The following is a 17,825-nucleotide window of genomic DNA, read 5'->3' on the forward strand; positions in this document are numbered from 1 at the left end:
TGAGTTAAGATTTTAATTTCAACAATTGTTCTTCCACCATTCCCACTCTCCACAAAATGCTTTTTCCATTTGAATCCAGTGTCTTGAATCTTTTATTAATATGTATTAGTGTATGTAAACCAATAATTGAACCGTGAAAATATCTTAAGATTAAAAGTCAGTCAAACAATTTAAAGACAAACATGTTTTTTTTAAATATTTATTCGGGTTTAAATGATTAGTATTCAAAAAGAGAAGCATAAATGGTAAAAAAAAAAAAAAAGACAAGACTTTGTCCTTTCTTTGATTTTTTTGTTAAATATTACACAAAATAAATAAATTTAAAGAAAAAAACATGATAGCGTTAGACTTGCTGCTTCGTTGTTGCTTACTTGACTCGATCCTGTTGACTCTGCCATTTGCTTTCCTTCCTTCCTTGCTTGTCTTTCCTTCCCCTTTTCTACGAGTCATCTTTCTATCACCACATCTTCACCTCTTCTGTCCTCTTCCCTCTCCTCTCTTACATCTTTGCCCTCTGTCATTTTCATTCCATCCCAGTCAAGCGCTTCACGTGTACACGAATCTGGAAATGTGAGTTGCTAAATCACATTTTGGCACCGAAGTCATTTCTTTTCATATTTTCTACTGTGCCTATGTACTTTTATAACTTAAAACAGAAAATAATATATACATTGTATAGCCATATATCTTATTTCTTTCTTTAAAAATAGAAATGTCTTTATCCAACAGAGATAAATGTCTCTAGGTTTCCATTCTTTTCCTCCTCAGTGCATCATTAAGATCCCATTCAGATCTGTCCATAAAGCCGTCACTGTAAGTCCAGATATGTCCAACACCCTGCCGTCGGCAGAGCTCTCACTGACATTGTCCGATCACCGTGGTTGCACCACGATGGGCAGGAAGTGAGTGGCTGTGTTTTTCCTCCGCGTCTTCCTCCCCTTCATTGGCTTTCCGTTGGCGTTCAGTCCCACAAACATGTGCTTCTTCTTGTTGCGCCACTCGGCTGAAGCGTAGGTGTTGTACTTGTTCTCCTCGATGCGTTCAATCAGACGACAGTCCGGACCAAAGTCCCTCTGTGGAGGAGAAACAAGAAATGTTAAAAGGAGATAAAAATCAGAGCAGAGAGACTAAAGATAGCAGATCATATTTAGTGCTCATGCAGTTTTTCCCCCACTCTGTCTGGCATTGCTTAAAATACTAACAAAAATTTACCAGACAGCACTGACGAAAACACAGGATCGTTTTAGAATTCATGTCTGTGGTTTCTTATTTGTTGAACATCATATTAACATTGTGGTTTACTGAAATGGAAGTTAATAAATAATATCAGTTGGGGTTTTTGTCATGTTGTGGAACAGCAGTGTTCGTCATCTTTATCTTCTCCGTATCTTTTAATGTCATTATTACTGCTGTCCCAAATAGCTTTTACTGATTATTTACTGGAAAATTCAATATTTTCAAGCATACTAATGTTTATTGTCATTCTGGATCTTGTCTGACAGTGGCAACATCATGTTTTGTATTTTAGAGGTCAGGATGTGATGTGACGTCTTAAAGATTCGGGCTCTGCGCCAGCAAAGGGCATCGTGACACCACGTCTGTGGCTTGACTTAGTTTCTATAGTGACCACCCACTGGTAAATGAAAAGAAAATGTTCTGAGAGTAACATTTGTCTGTTAACTAGAAGCTGCACTGGTGCCTGAGGCTTAAACAGCCAGTTAACTGCATGCAGTCGATATTCACAAGCAAAATTGTACTTGTCCTGCTCTCACTCACACACACACACACGCACACACACGCACACACACGCACACACACACACACACACACACACAATCTATAACTCAGTCGCCCTCTCTGCCCACAGCTGTTCAAATTGGTTCCAGAAGTGAAACTGAATGTTCCTGAAGCACAATGACAATATTTCACTGTGCAGCCTTTTAACCAAACGCTGGTGCCTCCGTACAACCGAACGCCGTGTGTGAGCTGGCTGCCTCAATTAAAATTTATTAGAAAACAAACAAAAAAACAGAAATCATGCATACATCAAATTATAGTAATGAATCAGGAAAAAAAAAAATCACTGTCAGTACCATTTTCTCAAAGCTGTTTTTCAGACACGAACTCCGGAAAATGTCCGGAAAATTGGGTCCAGACATTTACTACGGGGCTGGCAGAAAAATTTGCAAATATCCAGATTTCAAACTAGTTTTAAAAAATTAAATAAAAAGTTGGGGTTTTTTTTCGGCGACAGCCGCGAAATGCTGAGTTGTCAAACGTTGCAGCCTAAGCGAGTTCTTAAAAAAGAAATGTTTGAACATCCAATAGAGTTATACGTGTTGAAATAAGAGATGTATCCGGTGTATATCCCAGACTACATGGTGAATTCATTATCCATCCTTCACTGTTGGTTTTCTTTGAGCGTTTTACACAAATTGAATCGTGGTAAAGCCAAAATCCAGCCATAATCCGTCTGTCACTCGTGTATTAATCTGCCGATTCATAATGAAACAATGATTTCATTTGATTACCACTGGATAAAGAAGTCACTGTGTAAACCCATCAAGTGAAATCGAACGCCTGCCCCTCGCCGCCGTGCTACTGTGGTTTGTGTTGCACCGGGCAGAAGACGTCATGGGAATTCAGTTTCAGGCCATGCAACAGAATGCCTCTTTTTCTTTCTTTTTCTACCGTGTGTCATTTCATCTGCGGTGTGGCTCCGGAGAGACGCGCTGAAAGTTCGGGTCCTTTCAAAGTGAGGAAAAAGAGGGGGCAAAAAAAAAAAGGGAGGGATAGAATGAGATGAAGAAAAGGAGGGAGAGGGAGAAAATGGATGGAACAAGGGCTGCTCTCCCCAGAGGGACTGGAGCAGAATAGAGAAACTGAAGGATTGTGTTTCCTGTTTGTGAATGGAGTAGGGAGGAAAGGTAGGAGGCGGAGAGGAGAGCTCACACTGACTAACTGCGGTTCCTATTTCTGGAATAGAGACTTGCCGCCTTGTTCATTGTTTTAAAAAGCATTGAAGAGAAGCCGCAGAGTGCAAACTGTCCCCTGCAAGATTCTGAATCACTCCGATTGACAAGGTCGTCGAGTGAGTTCAACAGTCCTACAAATGTAAGAGTGTTCTTGTGAAAAGGTAGAGGTGATTTTGGACTAACGATACCAGACGTCTGACATTAAACAGGCAAGAAAACTCACCGCTCCGTATAGCAGTCCCTTCTTGCTGATTGCCAGGTAGTGGTTACTGCTGAGGCCCCTGATGGCCACCACTCCCACATCCACTGACTTGATCTCCAGAATACCTGGTGAGGCAGGGGACAGAGAGGAGAACAGGTCAGAACTTTGTGTGGATCAGTTCCTCTGACACAGTTTTGCTACAGCTAATTAAATATTCTCGTTGTTCATCAGTCCCGGAGAGAAGCGCGACATCTTATCAAAAAAATTACTATTTCTTGCAGTCTCTTCAGAGACGGTGGGATCTGAAACACCATAAAAGTATTACTTAACTATATTTGCATTAGTATATAATGTGAAAAGATTAATCAGGGAATATGAAGTTTGCGGTTTGCATGCGTCACAATAAATTCATGATTATACAAAATAACCCCAAACCGTAACACGGCCGCAGAAACCCACACGTTCTCCCTCACAAGTAAACCCCAGTCTTTTCTTCACTGTGTGACAGTCAGACCTCAGACTGGCCTCTTGCCCCCTGTTCATTTGCTGGTTAGCTCGTGGGCTGCATGCCCCAGGACCGAGGTGTAAGCCAGGAAAAAAAAAAAAAGGTCTCCGTTCAGTGTTTGTTTTTCTGACCAGAGGAGCTCAGGCGGGCAGGCAGGCACACGGACAGGACGGAGAGAGGCTTTTTGGCTGCCAGACTGGCAAGAGGTCAAGGCATCCGTATCAGTTTTCAAGCCTGAACCAATTACTGGTTTAAGCTGTGGTCGCCGGCTCTTTCTTCTCTCATCCTAAAGTCAGTTACACCAAGCCATAAAACTATCAGGGGTTTCGAGAGGATTAGCTAAAGGGGCCAGAGGGAAGTGGAGCCTGGTTGCGGGAATAGTCGGAGGGGTGAAGTGAGAAACGGAGACCGTATATCGAGAAAATCTCTGCAGCTTTTTTCTTATGGCGGTTTTCCTTTTTTGAGTAATGAGTGATGGACACCGTTATGCAGAGCGGCGTTGAAAAACACAAACAAATGGACACATAGTGGTAGGTTTACCCAACCTGACTGAAGGTGGACACCACTCAAGAGAATGTGATCAGGAAGTGCTCGGAGCAGACGACTCTCACTCTTTTCTTTAATGTTCATATCCCGTATAAATCATACCTGTCTTTTTGACCAGATGCCCCTCCCCTACCCTGGCTCCAACTCTCTCATCCTCAGACAGACTTGCAACATCCTGCAGCCCTGGTGTGATTTTTTTTTTTATGACGGTCAGAGCGATGAAGATGAAGGGTTGAGAAGCCTCAGACATCTGAGAGCCTGCTAACTGCAGCGATTTACAGCTGTTAGTCCTCATTCTGACCGTCTACATGTGGAGATGTATTTTTTCGCATTGTCTCCCTCACTGCCTTTCCAGATATGTATCTGAGTGAGTGTCACGGTTTCCTCCCGATGTCTGCAGTGACGCCTCATTGCATTGCAACAGTGATGAGAAACAGTTCAGCATTTGATTTGAAACATAAAAAGTCAACATAATTAATTTGATGTTTTGCAGTGACAAACAAATTTCCATCGTGTGCGTGTGTAATTTTCTGGCCTCGTTTCTGTTTGTTAAATGCAGTCCTTGGCTGAAGAATACAGGCATTAATCTATCCCAACAGTTCCCTTATTTGGTCAGTAAAAGCTTTCTGGAGAAGATTTCCGCAGTTCACTGTGCATCATTTTGACTTGTTATGTTATGGGCAGTATTCACACAGACGTGTCCAACAGAGCAAAACTGATCTACCGGATTCAAAAACTCCCTGCACCACAGCTGACATTTCTGAGCTGTAATCCGGCAAAATAAGATCGGCCTGTGCTGCGCTAGAGGCCGCTCCACCTGTTCAAACCGTTTTCCCTCCCCCCGTTTGATGTGGTTTGTCAAAACCCAAAAGCACAGGGCTCTTTTATGGCCCCTTTACCAGTTACAAGAAGCAGCCCGCCTGCCTGCGAGTTAAAAGACCGGGTTGCAACAAAAGGCTTAGATAGCGACAACAGAGTTAATGGCATGTGGAGGGAGGAAAACAGGGCCCTGCCTTGTGTCACTGTAGACAGACACACGCGCACGCACGCACGCACACACACACACACACACACACACACAGTACTAGACCTACATTGCACTTAAAAATGGCACTTTTTAATTCAGGACCTTTTCTAATTGGTGTCTTGAGTCTGTTACGCATTTGTCTTTTCTCGTTTGTTTCTGGAAAAAACACAAAAAAAGAGGGAACACTCTGTTTTTCTCCCTCCATGTGCCGCCCTGGATCTCAGCCCAGCATGTTAATTGTTAATTCATGTTTTTGAGAGCAAAGAGAAAAAAAAGGTTTTATGACCCAACACTGAGAGCACAAATAGCACACGGTCCATTTAATATAAAAGGGCCCGGGCATTTTCTGCTATCGACATATTTTAAGAAACTACCGAGGGCAAACACCTGTGTGCAACAACTCTTCAACTTTCCGAACCCAAACCATAACACTGACAGAGCAACAAGTTTGCGTAAACACAGTGTGGCCCTCTAACAGAAAGAAACAGTTCATGAAGCACTTCATAAAGACCTTTACGGTGTTTACTGGCTCGTGTAGTGGAACTCCACCGTGACTCATCCTTAATGTAAATGGAAAAATCTGCCTGAAGAGTGCGCATCGCGAAATCACACGCACAAAAAAGGAGAATACAGAAACGTCACAGCTTTCGTAAATGTGAGCGATTTTGTGATCTATAGCTTTTACAGCTCGTATTAGTGGTAATCAAAATGTTTATGATATTGGTTGATCGTCTCGTGGTTCATGTGTCCACAGTTTATGGACGGTCTGTCTGACTTTTTCGTCTGATTCTCTCCATCCAGTTTGTTTGCCGTGGTCCAAATCAGCAGATGAGGGCAAGATATATTTCAATTTCGTGTCTTGTATTAATTTGAGGTATGTTACAGCGTCCTCACCAGAGCTGATGTTTGGTCAGTCACTTGTTAACAGTACACTGTTAAGATTAAAACAAATGGTCAGTTCTGAGACAAAATTCAGACGATAAATTTGGTAACACAATCCTTTTCCCGACTACCACACGCAGAGGTGCAGTCACGATCACATGCATATAGATCAAAAAACACGCTCGCAGATATGCACAAGCGTAACACATGGGAACACACGCATACACAGACCTCCCGTCAACCCCCCGCCTGGCCCCCTTTGGAAACACGGTCAGTGAGACTCCAGCTGAACCTAAAGGTTAAAAGAGGTTGAGAAAATGTTTCCACTGTTTATCCGGGGGCTTTTTTTGAAGATTATACTGCGGTTGTTCACATCGCGACCTCGACGCGGTGACCAGCTGTGAGTGGGTCCACTGCGGGCCTGCGGACCCGGAGAGGTCCTGCTCTGTATTGTGTAATATTGTCACTTGCGGACTAGTTTGTGTCATGAACTCCCTTCAGTGACAGGAATGGAAATGGTTTTTGGTTCTTTTGATTCTACGTCCCAAGATCAGATATTTGAATGCACCCCCGACTTTCCTGTGTTTTTCCACCGCAAACCAATTTTCTCACTCTTCGAGAAATACAATTCATGAAGCAAAAGCAGCCCTATTATGTTGTCGTTTTTAAGATTTAATATCTGATTTGCATCAGTTGAGGTCCTAACATTAGGATCATTGTTCTCTTTGAGATGATGGTAAGAGTGGCTGACGACGTGTTGAAGTCACTGTGACATGAGAGTTTATTGACACGCAACCGCCAACATCCATGCCAGTAAAAAAAGAGTAGAATAATTAAATAAAAAGATACAAAAGAAGGATAGAGAGAAAAAAATTACCACCAATGTGCTTTAATCAGATATAAAATGAAAATATTAAACCATTCTACTCTATTTGGCCAAAGAAATACACAACTAAATTTTAAAATTTATTTGAAAAAAATAATTTTTTATTAAAAAAGAAATGAGTCTTGGCTGCTGCGTTCAAGGCCACTTGTGGTTCTAACAGGATTACTATTTCCTTTGCATTATTTTTTCCCTCAGACTTTGGTTGAATGTTTCCGGCTCTTTGTGACAGTCTGCGAGGGAACAAACACTACTCGCTTGTGCAGTTTGCTTGGCGAGTGCTGGTGCAGATATTGTGTTGGAGTAGAAACTGCTGTATGCTATGTGTTCCGAGGAGTGTTGAGGTCTCCGATTGGACTGATGTGGTCGACAACAGTATCATCCTGTGCTAACTGGCCACATCAGAGCCCATGTGGCTGACTGAAGCTGAGAAAACACAGGCCTGGTTCTGATTCTCAGTGTGGCCCCAAATCTTTTTTTACAAATAGAATTTTTGGTAAGCTGAATCGCATTTATTAAGTTTCTGTATTTATAAATCATATCAAGTAGATATTGTCATGCCCCTTGTGGGCTGCATTGAAGTAGTTTGGTGTTAGTATTTGACATGCACTCACGGTGTTATTCTGATTTTTCCTGCCCCCCATAATGGTTTTATTTCTTTCCCTGACAGGAACACTCACATCACCGTCTTCCTCAGAAATAGACTGTAACCGCACACTGTTCAGGCCGGGTGTTATTTCGCAGCTGGCTGAGGCTCCATAAGAAAAACAAACCCAGAATAGTCCCAAATCAAACAAAACAGATCACCTGAGTGAAAACCCTCTGTTTTAAAATAGCAGCCGTCTAGCCAACAGATAGCGTTAAGTTTCGTCTTCGTGGCTCGTCGGTCCAACGTCCGCATAATTTGAGATCGCTTTTTCCCGAGCGCAGCGAGACCACAGCGAGTTATGTCACATGCATTTATGAGCAGCTGGGAGGAAACCGACGGAAACTCACAGTGATGTTAATGGTGATTTGACCGAAAGGAGAAAAAGAAAAGGAAAAAAACACAACCACCTGAGATATTTTGATTCCCTTCACACAGTTGACTTTGTAACTTGATAAAGTGCCAAAGCTGCCAGTTTCTGTCAAAACGCTTCACAGGCCTGACACGGCACCAAGTATGTTTTCAGGCAAAGTGCTGCGACGGTCGTCTGCATTTTACACATTTTTCATTTACAGTTTAGCTGCCAGTGAGACGTTTCCCAACTGTTGCGGTTTGCATTGTTGGCACTGGACTCCTAGCTTCAGAAATATTGTTATTTTACACCACAAATGTTATGCACAGACGTGCATAAATATTATTCAGTTTGTCACATGCAGCTTTCTCCGTATCGCTCCTACTTTATTTGTCTCCGCTTGCACATGTCAATGCTCGTACACGTACAGTGCACACACAGACGCACGCACGCACGCACACACACGCACACACACACGCACACAGAGTAATTAGCTGGCATTCCTGCCTTCTCTGCTCAAATCGCCAGACTGGCCCAGATGCCTCTCTGAACTCTACTCTGAGCTCTCAGCTTTACCTTTGATGACTCCATTAAGAGCCTCACTTTCGTGTGTGTGTGTGTGTAGCAGGGTTAGGGGTGAGTGAGAGAGTGTAGGAGGCGAGCGGGAACGTGTGTGTGTGTGTGTGTGTGTGTGTGTGTGTGTGTGTGTGTGTGTGTGTGTGTGTGTGTGTGTGTGTGTGTGTGTGTGTGTGTGTGTGTGTGTGTGTGTGTGTGTGTGTGTGTGTGTGTGTGTGTGTGTGTGTGTGTGTGTGTGTGTGTGTGTGTGTGTGTGTGTGTGTGTGTGTGTGTGTGTGTATTTGGTGGGGGGCTTTTCCTGAAGCACATGGTGTCTATATGGCAGCAGTCCCTGGATGTTATCTTTCACAGATGCTTTTCTTCACCTCCCGCTGTTTTACTGGCCATGAATTCTGCCTGTTCACATGCACCAGGCTAACACCAAAATGACACTTTCAGTATAAGGCTTCCACTGCATTTTTCTCTGACCAACGTATGCTTGGCTATGTTTTTGGTTTTTCCGAAAGAACTTTGGCTGCAGAGCTATGTCTTCTCCGTTGAGGGTTTGGTCTGTCAAATTTTAATAAATAAATAAAAAATGTGAACAATGCACTGAGGTCACTGTTAAGCCTAGTTTACAACGTGATGTCAGGGGCTGCTGGGGGAAAAACTTCTGAGAAAAAAAGTGGTTATCTATTCTTACTGACCACCCAAAGCACTTTACAGTGGAAATCACATTCACCCATTCATACAACGCTTCCTATGTGGACAATTTAGGGTTAAGTGCCTTGCCCGAGGACTGGTGAGAGCGGGGATCGAATCATTGAACTTCCGGTTAGCGGACGACCCTCTCTAGATTCACGACACACCGCCCACAATACAACTTCTGACGTTGTGCAACCTCTTCTCAGAAGCCACAGGGATGAGTGCGCTGCCGCAATTTCCACCTCTGAACTTTTACGTCACTGTTTACACCACGGTGAACATTGCTGTGATTCTGTTTCGCAGTTTATTGTCGGATGTAATGACTTGTTATTTAGACAATAACAAACTGTTGGATTACTGCGAGGACATGTCCGAGACGAGCCAGGAACCGGGCCCAATGGGCAACACGTTCGCCATAGTACGGAGAACACCTCTCCGTGTTGAAAAAATGTGCACTCTGCTGTAGAACTCCGGGATACGACTCTGAGATATTTCATAGAAATGATGATTCGCAACAAAGCTTGATAGCTGTTTAGAAAATCTGGTTTAGCGCTGAGAAGATGTCAGAGTATCTCCTCTGGATATGTGTGATTGCACTATTCAAGAATCCTCCACTTTAGATAAACAACGAAAAAGGGCCCATCAAAACAAAGACGTCCAACTTCAGATTGTGGACAGTAATCGACTCTTGATGATTGGAGCCATTTTCTCTTCAGAGAGCTGGAAGGCTGCAGCGGAGGATGTTACAGGAACATGATTTGCTCCCGAAAGACCTCTTGTTTAAGGTGGTGCCTGACCGGTGGGGTTTTTGGCAGGGCTGCCTCAGTCTGCCTACAGAAATCTGGCTCCTATTTCACTTATGTTGTAGCTGACACATTAATGGACAGGGAGAGTGAATTGATGGGAAAATATTGAGCAGCACTGGATGGAAATATGTAAACAGCGATGGAAAAATGAGACGGATCCTGTCACTGTCCTCAGTGACTCCTGGCAGAAACATAGAGCTTTCAAAAGCAATGAGAAGATATCTACAACAAATATCTTGATAGGAAACTGCGAACGGTTGTTCGGATCATTTTTCAGCACTGGATATGTCCTCCTAACACATCTAAAGCATAAACCCACATAAGCTTTGTAAATGACCCTGTATGGGGTCAAAGGGCACTTGTACATCTGGACCTCTAGACCTTCACACTCCCGTGTGAAAGATGGTGCTGATGAATGAGGACAGGAAAAGGAAAGGAGTCGCTTAAGCTGTTTTTTAACACGGCTACAGAACATGATGCAATTTCACGCTGTAACTGGAAAACTGCTTGCCGACATGTGAAATCACAACAAACTTTAAATTCACTAAAAAGTTTTGTTTTGTCAATGGAATCATTGAATTTGAACGTGTTAGAACTAATCCACTGACAACAGTTTCAGCTAGTTTTTTGTTGTTGTGACAAATGTGAGGATTGTCTTTTTGTTACCAGAGTTATTCACAATGACAAAGACCAATCATGAAAATAACTGAACAGTTATGCGATGAAAAGGCCAAAAGTTCAACGAGCCGTGCCACAGAATTTATGGCATGACAACAACAAGTTAGAGCCTTTCAGACGTTCAGAGGTTTCAGACTATTCCTAATTTTTATTGAAATATAACGAGTTGTAAAATTATTTTCAAGTATGTTTTGCCCGATACTGAGCATTTCGACCTCAAGGCATCAAGGATTGTGCAATAAGTGTCATAAAATGTCCAGTAAATACCAATAAATGGCTTGTTAGTCCATATTTCTTTAAAAGTTTGCACTGGTTTATCTGTTTATAATGTTTATGAAGCGATTTCTAAATGTATGGGGGCAAAGCCTTTTAAAAACAAAATTGCTGCTCTTACGTAAGATAATCAATATTATGTAATTCTTCTGCAGGTCATAGACAGTGTTTGCTAAGTAGATTCCAGTAAAGGGAGTCATGAATGAGAACTGACATGATTTGATCCAGACCCCTGCTGCAGTTTATTAACAAAACATCACCACGAAGAAGAGTGTTGTATGTAACGAAATATATTCCGTCTGAATTCGGTCAAAGACGTTTGTCCATACAGGCAGACTACGGCTCCAAAGACGGATGATTGTGTTTACAGCCCGGGGACCCGGGGCTACCTCCTGTTTGTTTCAGCAATAAGCAGAATTAATGTTAGTGTAATCAGAGTGTGTAGGTAGTATATGTTTATTGTATGTTTATCGTACAGCTGTTGATGTGAAACTCGGCTCTGGCAGCTTTAGGAGCACTCGATGATGGGTTCAGTATTTCCTGAACAAGCTTGTGCGGTGACATTTGCACACCGCTTTTATTTACGGCTGTTGAAGAGGGGGAGTCCATGAAAATGTCAAAGTAACTTTGAATGAAAAGCAATGCTGACACTAGACTCTGGTGCATCCAATACCTCCTCGTAACTCTCTTTTATGACCCACACTGTTACTTTTTCCCACGAGAACCCTAAACATGCTCATCAAGGAAAAAAGAAACAAGAAAAACCCAGGAAGAGTTAGGCAGCAGAGTAAAGATGTCATGAAATAAAAAAAGTAGAAAAGACTGGGACTGATTTTTCTAGAAGATTGAAAAAAAGAGGAACACGCTCATTGGAGGTGAGCATTTATTTTTCATATCAAATCACCTTTAATACAAATCACCTTTTCTCCTACATTTAATTCATTTTTCTGTGACTTAGAGCAGCAATCTGCCTTGTTTTGTGTTGATCCAAGATAATGACACAGACTTTTTGAGCCAATCAGAACTTTTTTTTAGAAGGACACTGAAAAAGCCTTACTGAATTTATAGATTTATCCATCTTGTTTTTAGAAAAATACATTTTGGAGTTTGCTAATAGGCAGAAACACTTGATAAGATGGGTCATTTGCTCTGTAAGTGAATGTTTCCTCTTCGTTGGAAATACAAATGCACCAAAATGGTTCATCTGAAATTAATCTTACAACGTTAAAGAATGTGAGATTTTTTTTATCCCCCTAGCTGCATAGCCACATAGCTTGCGGCTGAAGAGAAACGGAACAGCCAAAAGTGATGCACTGTGTCTGTTGTTGACCTTTCCATTAACAAAGCTTCCTGACTCGGGTCAATAGGTAGAGGTCAAACCAGAGGGGGTAGACCTGTGTAATTAGCCCGGACATGAAAAACCTGCACTAAACTGGAATAATTTCCCGTGTATTAGACGATCCATAAATCGTGGAGCGTGAGATCCATTCATGTCAGTGGGTAATGTGTCCACTGTGATGAATGTTAACAGTAAGTATGTGTGGCAGCTTTTACATCTGGGTGGCCACAGTAAGAACCAACGCTCCGACTGTAGTCAAGTTGGCACCGTTCAATACTAATTGAGCCGTGCATGACCACCGGTCTGTGCTCCAACTGCAAACACATGTCCATTTGCTCCGTGGCTTTATCCGTTTGTTTTGTGGACGAGACGTGACTGTACTGTAGGTGGCCGGAAGCAAACAGGGACAGTTGTGTTGTTCACAGGAGGGCCCAGCAGGGTTTCCACATTCAGACTCAGGGCCCCCTCCTCTTGAAGGTCTCATGAGGTGACACGGATAGACGGGCACTGATCACACAAGCACAAATAGAAAAACACCGACACGCACCAGTGAGCCCATGTTCACGACGCAGGCCCTAAACCCTATGTGACGTATTGCCCCCAGCTTTGACAAGATGATTAGAAAGGCTCGGCTGTGGAGGAGAGGCTCGACCTCAGAGCTGCACCTAAAACTTCTTCATCACCTCTGACACCATCTAATGACGCTCATTTGCAATCTGACCTCCTGAACATTACCAGACTACTAGACCATCACAACCAAACTAACAACTTCTCCCCCCCAGTTTAATGATTTCCTAAAAGGAGAGTTGGCTTTGACACTTTGGCACAATTGTTGTACCCTGTGTTATGAAGGTATGTTATATGATTTTGTATGTTATATTAACTAATTTGCCAAAAGTCTGTTTGAAGTTGTTCAAGTCTTGCACTGTTTAAATGAGCACAGATTATAATCCATGGCATGTAAGTATGAGCAACAATCACATTGAGAATGAACATACATACATCACTTTAGAAAGTGTCCTGAGCAAAGTCATGGGGGTAAAAAAACACCTTATGTCTAGTATGTCAACTACCGCATCCTCGTTCTCAGTTAGGGGAGGAGAATTTAATTAGCTCTGAAGGGTACAATTTGTTCTCTGCAGATTTTAAAGCACTTAAAGCACAAAATATCTGAAAGGTGGTGCATTAGCACGAGCGTACAAACTGCTGCGCATGAAAAGCCCCTGCACAGATGCAAACACACTGGTGTGTAGTGTACAGTGTGATGGTGTGTGTGTGTGTGTGTGTGTGTGCACTCACACGCTTGATTTAATCATTATTCCATCACACCAACTTTCCACCCATCGTCTCTTTTTAATCTGAAACATATTTTACATCTGCACTTGCTATCAGGTAGATACAGCCTGATGAAATACCGACTAAATATACTCCCTGGGTAAACTAGGGCCTGGAAGATTTACCATCCGTGGCCAAATCCTCATATTTAGAATTTGTTTTTCCTCTCAAGGGTTCTCACCTATTTCCCACAACAGTCAAGTGACAAGAGCTGTTGAAATTGATGGATTGTGCCTCTGATTCCATGACCTGATGCTATTATAGTTGGTGACTCGTAGCACCCTAATGGTTGAACTCTTTGTGCATGTGTGTAAAAGTGTGTGTGCATATGTGTGTGTGTGTGTGTCAGAGAGGACTGCAGGCAAAGGGGAGGGAGGAAGAGACGCTAATTGAAATTCCTTCAGCCATGTCTGGCAGAGCCTTGGTGTCTGAGTGGCACACACACATACACACACACACACACACACACACACACACACACACACACACACACATATTCACACTGGCCCTGGCCCTAATAAAAGTGGGCTTTGCCATATGGAGGCCATGTGCAAGACTGGCCTCTCTGTGCTCGAGCGCGCGCGTGTGTGTGTGTGTGTGTGTGTGTGTGTGTGTGTGTGTGTGTGTGTGTGTGTGTGTGTGTGTGTGTGTGTGTGTGTGTGTGTGTGTGTGTGTGTGTGTGTGTGTGTGTGTGTGTGTGTGTGTGTGTGTGTGTGTGTGTGTGTGTGTGTGTGTGTGTGTGTGTGTGTGCTCTCAGCAGGAGAGGCTTGTACAGCACCACAGACCCACAGACACATGCATTCAAACCTACGACATGTGTACAGAGGTGTGTGAGCGATAAAGATCTATATATGAGGTTAGATTCCCAGAGACACGTGTATGACACCCTGTGACAGATTCACTCACACACACACACACACACACACACACACACACACACACACACACACACACACACACACACACACACACACACACACACACACACAGTAGACATAATGCAGTGCAGCACGGGCCTGTTGTATAATCTTAAAGACATTAGTTTGGGTTTTGGACGTCACCCATCTGATTCTGTGAACTGGCAGGGAAACCCTGGGCAGGTAAATGTGGGAGTAATGTTCTGCTCTCCCTCAGCAACTATACTGTCAATGTGCCCTAAGGCGAAGCAGCTATTCTGAGCTGCTCTGAGGCCAGAAGACTGTGGCAGTGCTGGAGAACTTCCAGATGTGTTTAACTGGAAGATAAAGATGTTGACTACAGAATGATAACATCTGATTTTCTGTTCTGGATCAGCCGTAAATGATCATGACGGCCCTTACAAGTTCTTAAAAAGTATACCAAAGACTGAGGAGGTATTTGCTGGTGTACAGATCGGAGTCTTTGCTGAAGCACATAAAGCTTGTTTTAAACATGAGATTGACCACATTTTGATTATTCACGCATGTTAAAGATGTGAATTGTCAGCCCCTTTGCCTTATGAAAGATATGTACAAAATACGTGCATATAACATGAATTTGTGCAGTCATATTATTTCCCTTCTGAAAAAACTACAGTCATGGTAGTCCAGGATGTCTTTAAGCTGCCAGTGGACTTGTGAGTGAGTGTTACTGTGTGTGAACGTGAGGCTGAGTGGTGCTGACAAAAGAGCGTGTGTGCTAAGTGACCCATCTCCAGATTAAATAAAGGTTAAAATCATATTTCACAACCCGCAGAGTGCGCAACCAGAAAAAGGCGGAGGGAAATCGCACTTTACATCTGAGTCAGTATAACCTCATACTTAGCATATGCCCACCGCTATTATAGCTGCAGCACAACAGCAGCAAGGAGTCCTACTTGTCGTTCTCCCCAGGGGCTTGGTAAAAGCTGTGTTTCAGATATTTCCCCAAAGAGGAAGGACTTACAGTTCTTTGGACAATTTCTAATTGGTTCCAGTGGATCATCTTTTATTTATCTGCCTGGCTTACTCATTCTGTTTTCTCTTCTCTCCCACTCTTCCACTGTTATGCAGTCTTTTCCTAAACTCTGTAGTCTGGCAAATTTGCCTGCCTGTACACATGGCGAGGAGACTGAAAAGCACGCAGCTCTGTTATTTGTTCTGTTGCCCAGTCACCTGTCTTAATCTGCACGGTTGCTTTGGGGGGAAAAACAGAAACATCACTTTCCACAGATAAACACAAGAGACTTTAATGGGAGACAACCAGTGCATCTTCTGCCATGTTGTTCTCATTGACAGATGTGGGCATAAAGATAGTACAAAGTAAAAAGTCTAAGAAAGAAAACCCTCAAATTGCTCAATACCCAGTAAAAGTCTGCTTTCCAAATCTCACAAGTGGCTCTACTGCTTAAAATGTAAAGTACAAATAAAGCATATTCAAGAACATATTAAAATGTACTTACTGTACGGATCGTCCTCACTTTTGGTGCCATTAACCGTTCCTTTCTTGTCGATGCGAAGGAAGAATTTCTGGAAGGAGAACAGTTTCCTCTGCCGCACATCACCTTGCAGATGGTTGTAGCTGCTCCGCACGTGGCGTCCGATGACTGTCGCGGAAGACGATGATACATTGGTCGCCCGTGGCAACCTCGCAGAGGACGCGTGCAGAGGAGCGGGTGACGAGGAGGGTGGCGGGTGCGGGGCGATGAAGTGCGGAGGACTCCCTCTGGGTGCATTGCGGTTCTTTTGCGGGCGCAATGGCGACGATCGAGCGGACACGGGCGAAGACGAGGACGAGGACGGTCCGAGCAGGAGGAGCAGGAGGAGGAAGGTGAAGGAGAGGAGGAGTGAAGGTCTGCAGCGGGGGCAGGAGGAGAACCAGGCGACCGGTGCACCTTGTGTCACTGTCCATCTACACATGGTAGTGGAGCTGGGAGAGCTATGGAGGTGCTCAGGGGCTGGGGCATGCTGAGCTGGGTGCAGGGAGAGAGAACGAGAGTGGGAGAAACTCCCCCGGACGACCGACTTCACCTCCTCTGTCCGGGAAACCCACGACCTCACCGGGACTGCGGTGTGAAACCTGTAAAGAGGCGGCAGTAGGTGTGATCGGAGAAGCAGAGTTGTCAGTGATGTTGTTGACGGATGCAGCTGCTGGTGGCGGGGAAGCCCTCAGTATTGTGGCGGACTCCGCTGTAGTCCCCCGGCGCTGTTTATTCCTCAGAAACGCCACAGGAATGCGTCAACATCCATAACTCAGATCACCTCGTAACGGGCACAACCGGGGGCTTGCCTCTTTAGAACTCTCGCCTTTCTCCTCCCTCTCCTCCCAAGACTGACACTTTTTTTGACCCTGGTCGCTCTCACACACATGCAAAGTCTCAGAAATTAAAAAAGAAAAAAAAAATTTCAGTTTGACTTTACACCTTCACTCTCGCTTCCAAAGACGCTCACAGTGAAAATATCAGTTCATTCATATACGCCACTAAAATCTGCTCCCGCTCACACGTCCCAAACCAGTTATCTGGGTCTCGGTCCAGGGAGGCGGAGGAGGTCTGGATGTAAGATGCCAGAGTGTTGTCAACGAAATGAATGAATACAAACGGGAAGTCAAAAAAAAAAAGATTAATGCTGCTTCTCATAAAATGTTCAAAAACAAAAAATCCATGCAAAGGAGCGGGGGCCACCAAAAGAGTCACACAGAATCCAGACTTTCTTCCCTTCTTTTCTCTTCTGTCTCTTTGTTTCTCTTGTTTTGTCCGAGCCGGTTTGAAGTCACTTGAGTGTGAAACTGAGCCCCGGGACCTCTCGTCTTTCTGCCCTCTCTTGTTGTGCGTCTGTCAGTGAGTGGAGCTCCCTGTCTCTCCTCCTTCTCTGCCTCTCGGAGTCTGAGCGCCGGAGCAGTGCGTTGCCTCTCTTCTTTCCTCCTGTGTGTGTGGCTCCACTCCCCCCCCCCCTTTCCTTTGCCTCTCCCTCTCTCCTATCTCTATCAGCAGCGCTCTGCCTGGTTATCTGGAGTTTCTCTGAGGTGACCGAATCTTGTCTTTCCTTTCACCTTATTTATCTGCTGCAGTTCGCCAGATGTCATCTCTTAGTGTAATTGGATGTCTGTGAAAACCACTTGGCTTTGAAGAGCTGCGTGCATGCATGTGTCTGCACATGTACACGTGTGTGTGTGTGTGTG

At 43.8% G+C, this 17,825-nt stretch overlaps 1 protein-coding gene across 1 annotated transcript; it reads right to left on the minus strand.

Moving 5' to 3' along the window:
• Nucleotides 1–202: 202 nt before the first annotated feature.
• On the minus strand, nucleotides 203–17,609 carry fgf10a (fibroblast growth factor 10a). The gene is made up of 3 exons (XM_035608124.2): nucleotides 16,108–17,609; nucleotides 3,199–3,302; nucleotides 203–1,073 (listed from the first exon to the last, which is right to left on the minus strand). The coding sequence occupies exons 1-3, from the start codon at nucleotides 16,562–16,564 to the stop codon at nucleotides 873–875; spliced, it is 762 nt and encodes a 253-aa protein (XP_035464017.1). The 5' UTR covers nucleotides 16,565–17,609; the 3' UTR covers nucleotides 203–872.
• Between the last annotated feature and the right edge of the window lie 216 nt (nucleotides 17,610–17,825).

This window comes from Scophthalmus maximus, chromosome 20 (assembly GCF_022379125.1).
Source record: "Scophthalmus maximus strain ysfricsl-2021 chromosome 20, ASM2237912v1, whole genome shotgun sequence".
NCBI classification, from domain to species: Eukaryota; Metazoa; Chordata; class Actinopteri; order Pleuronectiformes; family Scophthalmidae; genus Scophthalmus; species Scophthalmus maximus.